The 7,118-nt window shown below is 32.2% G+C and overlaps 1 protein-coding gene across 1 annotated transcript; it reads right to left on the reverse strand.

The window, feature by feature from the left end:
• Positions 1-58: 58 nt before the first annotated feature.
• LOC130902076 (uncharacterized) lies at positions 59-6,749 on the reverse strand. Its single transcript, XM_057813884.1, has 9 exons — positions 6,495-6,749; positions 5,865-5,966; positions 4,600-4,680; positions 3,723-3,921; positions 3,435-3,656; positions 1,788-1,982; positions 1,627-1,683; positions 1,310-1,504; positions 59-319 (listed from the first exon to the last, which is right to left on the reverse strand). The coding sequence occupies exons 1-9, from the start codon at positions 6,747-6,749 to the stop codon at positions 174-176; spliced, it is 1,452 nt and encodes a 483-aa protein (XP_057669867.1). The 3' UTR covers positions 59-173.
• Positions 6,750-7,118: the final 369 nt, after the last annotated feature.

The following is a 7,118-nucleotide window of genomic DNA, read 5'->3' on the forward strand; positions in this document are numbered from 1 at the left end:
TTTCGATAATTCCTGGAAACCTGAATATTAAGGTATTAAAAACAAAAAATACTAGACCTTATTTTTCATAATTTAATCGTTATTATCGTAATAAATAATTTAATTATTATAAACTAGAACTAAATTCATTAAATAGCAGTCGAGAAGCGGAAAAAAATGATATAGAAAAGTATTTACGCTACGTTACTCTCTTTTTTGATATCTTCTTCAGTTACTGGTTGGACTACGTCTGGGGATACAATTTCTATAGGATGGGGGGACGAGGTACCCCCATTACCGGGTACAAATTGTTGTAATTGATTACCTGCATTTTGTATAGCTGAAATTTTAATTTTATCATCGTTTAAAACATATCAAAACTACTATTATTGATGAAAATTCAAAATTACATCAATAATTACATAAAACTCCAATTAATTGAAAAAAAATGGAAATTTCGATACCAAATAATGTCTAGAAAAATACGTATTGAATTTATTCAAATAAAAATAAAAAAAAAATGTATTTTGGTTTAGGGAATACTTCAAAAACTAGCAATAAATAATGAAAATATGAAAAAATCTTACAAAAAAGATGAAATTTCTAATAAAACATCTCTGTTTCAAATCTCTTCCCTATTTTAATATGCAACATAACGTTTCTAATATGTTGCCAGATTCTCCCCACTGCTTTATTCAAATGGACCTGATATAAACCATAGATCATGTTCAGGGACCGTGTCATACGCCTTTTAGGCCCCATATACCCGAAGCTATGAAGGAATTATTGAGACAGTTTAAGTGTAACACCTCCCATACAACACAGTGAAGCACTAAGCACCAGGACATAGCACAATGGACAAAATACTAGGTCATGTTGAGGGACTGTATCATACCCTTACTGGGCCCCATATAACTGAAGTTACGAAGGAATTATTGAGACAGTTTAAGTATAAAACCTCCCATACAACACAGTGAAGCACTAAAGTCAGTCTAAGGTTCTCTACAGTTAGTAAGCGTTCGCCAGGACATAGCAGTATGGACAAAATAGTAGGTCATGTTGAGGGACTGTGTCATACCCTTACTGGGCCCCATATTACTAAAGCCACAAAGAAATTGTTGAGACAGTAAAGCACCAAGTAAGTACATTGTTCTCTACAGTCAGTAAACATTCACCAGCACAAGCTATGAAGGAATTATTGAGACATTTCCCGTACAAATGAACTACCACAAATATCTTAACCTCTAATTTCCATCTTTTCCCCTTTTTTTTTCAAACTAGACTTTAATAACAAGTGACAAATAATAACTCATCAAGTTTATTCACTCACCAGTTTGTATTGAATTCGGTGGATTTTGTGCATTTTGTCCACCCCCTTGAGGTTTGAATGGATTTAGATTCGAAAAAGCGTTTTGGATATTTTGAATAAAATTATTATTCGATTGAGGTGGAGCGGTACCAGTATCACCTTGACTATTAGCTGGCGATGTAGCTCCACCTTGGAAAAAGTTCGAAATAGCTGATCCTGAAACAACAGATGAATCCAGAAATTAATGTCATTCCAAGAAAACCAGTAAATCTGACAACAGTGTAAATAAAATCCCAACCCTCACTATATTACCATAAAAGTTGATAGGAAAAACTCACCAACTGATTGGAATATCTGACCAGGTCCACCATTTTGTTGTTGGGTACCAGTATCACCTGAAAAAAAAAACGAGAAAAAAATATATTATCTCAAAAACTATATTATTAAACCCTTCCGAATGCCTTAAAGATATCTCCAAATTCAAACAACAATTAATTACCTTGTACTGTTGGATTTCCTCCTTGGCCTTGTTGTATACCTAAAGCATTTTGAAAATTACTAATGACGGATCCAAAGAATCCGACAGGTCCACCTGGTGTTGCACTAGAGCTTCCGGAATCGCTCAAATTGGTATTGCTAGTTGTTGGCCCTTGGTTGTTGGTACCTGAGATAGTACTAACTAGGTTACCAAATCCTATGGGAGTAATAACGAGTTATAATTATCAAAGTGGATAGAAATTTATGGAGTGTGCCAAAAAAGTTATTTATTTTATTAAAAAAGCTCCAAAAATTGTTGACAAATTTTTTTAAATACCTAGATGGGCAGAGGAAAAACTAGATCAGTCACCTTGTTAACTAGATTTAACTCTATTGGATTTTTTTGCCTTAATTGACGAATTTTACAAACAAATCAAAAACGTAATGAGTTTTTAAAGTAAATTTCTGATATTAAATGTACTTTTTGTTTTGATGTATTAAGAGAGGCAGTACCAGTACCTAGATCCGTCAAAAATGAAATATCTAACTCGAAACTTTATACCAACAATGCAATGAAATTTTTATACTATCAATAATTCCAAGCAGCAGTACTTCCTTGTCTACAAGTATTGAAGAAAAATTTTTGGGTTAATTTGGTAAACATCCACATTACCAAAAACCAAAATGCGGCTATTTGTGATATCATAATTCTGCTCAACAATTATAAAATTATTACTATCACTTAGAAAGGTTGGAAAAAGAAGAAATCTCAATTATACAACTCTGCTATTCGCACATATGATGGAAAATTAATGAAAAGTGATTCAAAACAAGTGAAATGTTTTGGTGACCAACTGGAAAGAGTACTGCGACCAGATCTAACAATTTTTTCACAATGGAAAGCAAAGAAATAAAGCGATTTGAAGTATGAAACTTTCCCATTCATACACAACAAGTAAAATGGACGAAAAGTGATTCAAAACAAGTGAAATGTTTTGTTGACCAACTGGAAAGAGTACTGCGAACAGATCTAACAATTTTTTCACAATGGAAAGCAAAGAAATAAAGCGATTTGAAGTATGAAACTTTCCCATTCGTACACAACATGTAAAATGGACGAAAAGTAATTCTAGACAAGTCAAATCTTTTGTTTACCAACTGGAAAGACCTGGTTATGACCTAATAACAGAAAAAACCTTATCTGAACTACCCTGAAGGTTTTGACTCACATTTTCAATTCAATAATTAGAACTGGAGATTTTCCAATTCGATAGAAAACAGTAAAAATAATTTCTATCTCAAAACCAGGTAAACTCCCTAAAGATCATAAAACGACTTCCAATAATATCATAGTTATTTGAATCACTATTAGAAGAAATAGAGAAGCCAAGTCCCATATTCTTTTTTGGTTTTAGAAGATAACCTGTCAAATTAATCAAAAAACCATTAACGAAGCATTAGAGAGAATCCACTACCTTGGGTTCGTGTATAAACTGAGAAAAAGCTTTCCGCTAATTATCTTTGCTTCCTAAAACGAATTTCCAACTTTCCATCCTACGAATACCTCAAGGAAGTAATAACAACATAACCTCATTGTTTTTCTATTCCTAAATCTTCATATTACTTCAAAAGTCTTGTAAAATCTTTATTTTTATTTAGATATACATACCATTATTGATGAAAGATATAAAATTTTGTAATCCTTGGTTTCCTGGTTGTTGCCCTGGAGTTCCTTCGTCTCCTTGCACCGCTGCCGTTGCTCCATTATTATTCCCACCGAAATTTTGCAGGTTTTGAACAAAGTTGGTGGCAATAGTACTAACGCCAGTGGCGAGATTTTGAAACCAATTGGTCTGACCCGGTTGTGTAGCAGGCGCTGCAGTACTTCCAGCTGAATATCATTTTAAAATTAATATAAACCTTGATTTTTATCCCTCCAGTTTGTTGAAATACAAACCTTCAGCTGTTTCAGTCTGCGTCTGCTTAACCAACGCATTTTTTTGCTCGTCGAAATATTGATGAACTTGTTTTTCTAACGCAGCCCATTGTTCTGAACTGGGACTGAATTCGTCCTTACCAGGTGTGAAAGATTCTTTGAGATTCTTCAGACCATCGTTAATTATCTTTTGACTTTCGGATAGAACATTATCCAATGGCTATAATTTGAAAGGATTGTTAATTTTAGACACAATGGAAACAATTTGTTGTACAAATTCAGAACATTGACTGTGCCTTCGAAAAAAATGACTACAAATAATGCGACTGTTGTTTTAATTAATCAATACAATCAGAGGCGTCTCTAGCTTACTTAGCTCCCGAGTGCAATCATCACTCTACCGCCCTCTAGTACCTAAGGGTGGGTGCTAAAACATTCAGAGACTGTTACTTTTGCAAATTTGCATATTTCACTTTTAGTACAACGTGTCGAATGATTTTTCGATTTCATTCACAAACGTTATTTAGATGGTAACAGATGGAGGTCCTGCCATGTTCGAGCGATTTCGTTGGTTTATAAGACACTTTAGAAGACATCTGGTAGCGAAATATTTGAGTGATAGATTGCACCAATCGCTTCAATTTGTGATTAAAGCGGTTAACAAAATAAGAAACAGCAGATTCGAACAATTTTGCGATGAAAATGATGAAGACTTTCAACGATATCTGTTATATACCGAAAGGTGTATGTTTATCAAGATTTTGTTAACTTTTTTACTCAGTTTTAGAGTTTTTCTAAAGTAACTCGGGTGCCTCAGGTGCAACGAACAGTTGAAGACACCTCTGAATGTATGTTACATTTTTTGGATTCAATAAAGTTTAGATTTCTGAAGACTTACACTTTTGACTGCTTTTTGTTGTAGGTTATCTTCTGGATTCAATACAGATTTTATAGATGGAATTTCATTATTCACTTGAACCTGTTATGAAATCAATTACCAATATCAAATTAAAATATACACATTTGAAGAAAATTTAGTACCAACAGCTAATATTTAACGTTTCTTATTTCTCAAGTTTTAACTGTACTATTTGATTTTGTTTAATTCATTACGAAGGTTGCTGTTTAAGTTTCGAGATTCGCAACTCTGTTGTGAATATGTCAAATTTGACATTGACATTATTTTTAATGGTGAACGTACTCAGAACTTGTTGTCATACGAGTGCAATTTGAGTTTTCTACACCTGATTTTCCACTTTTCTCGGAAGAAGTCAAAGAACTCAAAGAAATTCATTGAAAGTATTGTAGACAGATACTAGCAATCATCGAAGATTGTATAACTAATTACTTTTGTTCAATAATTAATCCACTTCTACAATTTTGTAAATTGAAATATGCACTGATTTAAGCTTGGTTTATGCAGCAAAAATTGGAAATTAAACATTAAACTAACAAATTAAGTTACTTATTGAAAGACTCTGAAATGGTACTATAAATCAAACTAAGAGTCGCCATCTTTTAATTGCTTAGTTTAATTCCTTAATTTTGTGAGGTTATGAGCACAGAATATGTCACGTCAGTCTGTATAGTTGGTATTGTTTTATTTACAACATCCTTGTTCTTCGGTCATGAAAATATTATTCGCGGTTTCCGCCGTCGTATTTTATTTTTAAAACTGATATAAAAAAAAATAAGAAGAAGCAATGTCTGAAAGTCAGTAATATCCTTTAAACGATGGAACCGTTATAGACAGTGTCAGGAGCGACAAAAAGGACCCGTACAAGGAATTTCTAATAATTTAATCCCAAATTTACTGCATAAAACAAAAAATTAAAACTAAACAAAAATTAGTTGTTTTTGTTTAGTTTTAATTTTGGTTACATAAACTAAGCTTGAAAGCTATTTCGATTGACAGTTACTGATTGACATGATTAATCCACAGAACAACTTCAAGAGAACTTTGATTATAGAACAAAACTGTTTGTGGATATTATTTCCAAAAATCTATAGAGCAGTTTTATACCTAAAGAAATTTGAAATATAAATTTATATTCATTTGATTTCGCCTAGCGTATAGGCGATTGTCACAACAATCAAGCTCCACAAATCTAACATGAAAATCTCGATAAAGTTAGATCTATTAGCTTCGTTTCTATTTCTTACCTTTGACGATGATTCCACCGGAGCTAATTCGATGATTTCAGCTTCTTTCGCGGGCTCTAATAAAGTCTTCAATTTCGAGCCATCTTTTTCTTGTGTTGTCAACTATAATATGAAATTAAATCAATTATTAATGCCTCTAATTGGTAACGAATAAAAATTCATTTTTACCACACACCGATTCTTAATTTTTCGTTCTGTCAAATTTTTTTACTGTCTACGCTCAACAACCGGACTAGGTACAGTAATTTTTGATAGATCAAATTTAATCGTTTCGAAAGAGAAAAAAAATTCAGTGTGTTCAGTTTTTTATATGTTTTTAAACCTTTGATGTTGTAGATATTTTCTATGAAAATTTCATATTCGAGAATGAATTTGGTATAAAATAGTCACAATATAAATATATTTATTATATATTAATCTCCCTCTATAAAAAAAAATATTCAGTACATCATTAGATCGATTAAAAGTCTTTTTTCAAACAAGTATCTTCTCTATATCGTTTATGGTTAATTTTTATTTGAAAATTAAGTTAGAATTGAATAAAAAAATACTAAAATCCACCAAATTTTCATTAATTGGGGTACGTCTGATCATAACTAATTTAAAATTATGTTTCTATAAACCGCTCACTTGAAGTTTTTCCAAAATATCTGGTTTGGTCGGCAAATGTTTCAAAGCTTGTGGTAATTCATCTGAAGATAATTGCACTCTTTCATCCAAATTTCTTCTTCCATGGTGTAGAATCTGTTCTCTCGAAACAATCCCCGGTATTATTTGATCATATATCACGTCCACGGGAATATTTTTTTGAACAAGCTCCACGGGAATGGCGTTTAAATGAGGTACCGAAACCGCACACAGTAGTAGAATACTGAAAATCTTCATTTTCTTAATTATTTCGACGAGTTGAATTTGACGACTAAAGCTGGCTAATTCCTTCGGATGGATTTTATACGAAGATTTTGTATTGTGGAGTTGGGTGACCCCAGCGAAGCTACAAGAACCACAGGCGTACAACTTGTTAACTTATTTTGGGCTTAATAATTATTTATATTAAATAAAATTGAACTAAAGAGATTTTATTAAAGAAAAATAAGGTTATTATAAAATATCAATTAATAGGTAACAAATTTCCTAAATATCCATTATGGAAATCTCAATATGAAAAATTAAACGTAAAGTTAATGCCTCTAAGGTAAAAACTAGTTACTTTTGGTTTTACAACCAACCAAATGTCACCTCCAACATATTATG

The sequence above is a fragment of the Diorhabda carinulata genome, chromosome X, assembly GCF_026250575.1.
Source record: "Diorhabda carinulata isolate Delta chromosome X, icDioCari1.1, whole genome shotgun sequence".
Lineage (NCBI taxonomy): Eukaryota > Metazoa > Arthropoda > Insecta > Coleoptera > Chrysomelidae > Diorhabda > Diorhabda carinulata.

Excerpts from the sequence above, each read along its gene's own strand:
- LOC130902076 (XM_057813884.1), bottom strand. The coding sequence starts at position 6,749 with ATGAAGATTTTCAGTATTCTACTACTGTGTGCGGTTTCGGTACCTCAT. Across the intron at positions 5,967-6,494 it reads ATATTTTGGAAAAACTTCAA|TTGACAACACAAGAAAAAGA; the intron begins GTGAGCGGTTTA and ends TTCATATTATAG. Across the intron at positions 1,505-1,626 it reads TCAGATATTCCAATCAGTTG|GATCAGCTATTTCGAACTTT; the intron begins GTGAGTTTTTCC and ends CTGTTGTTTCAG.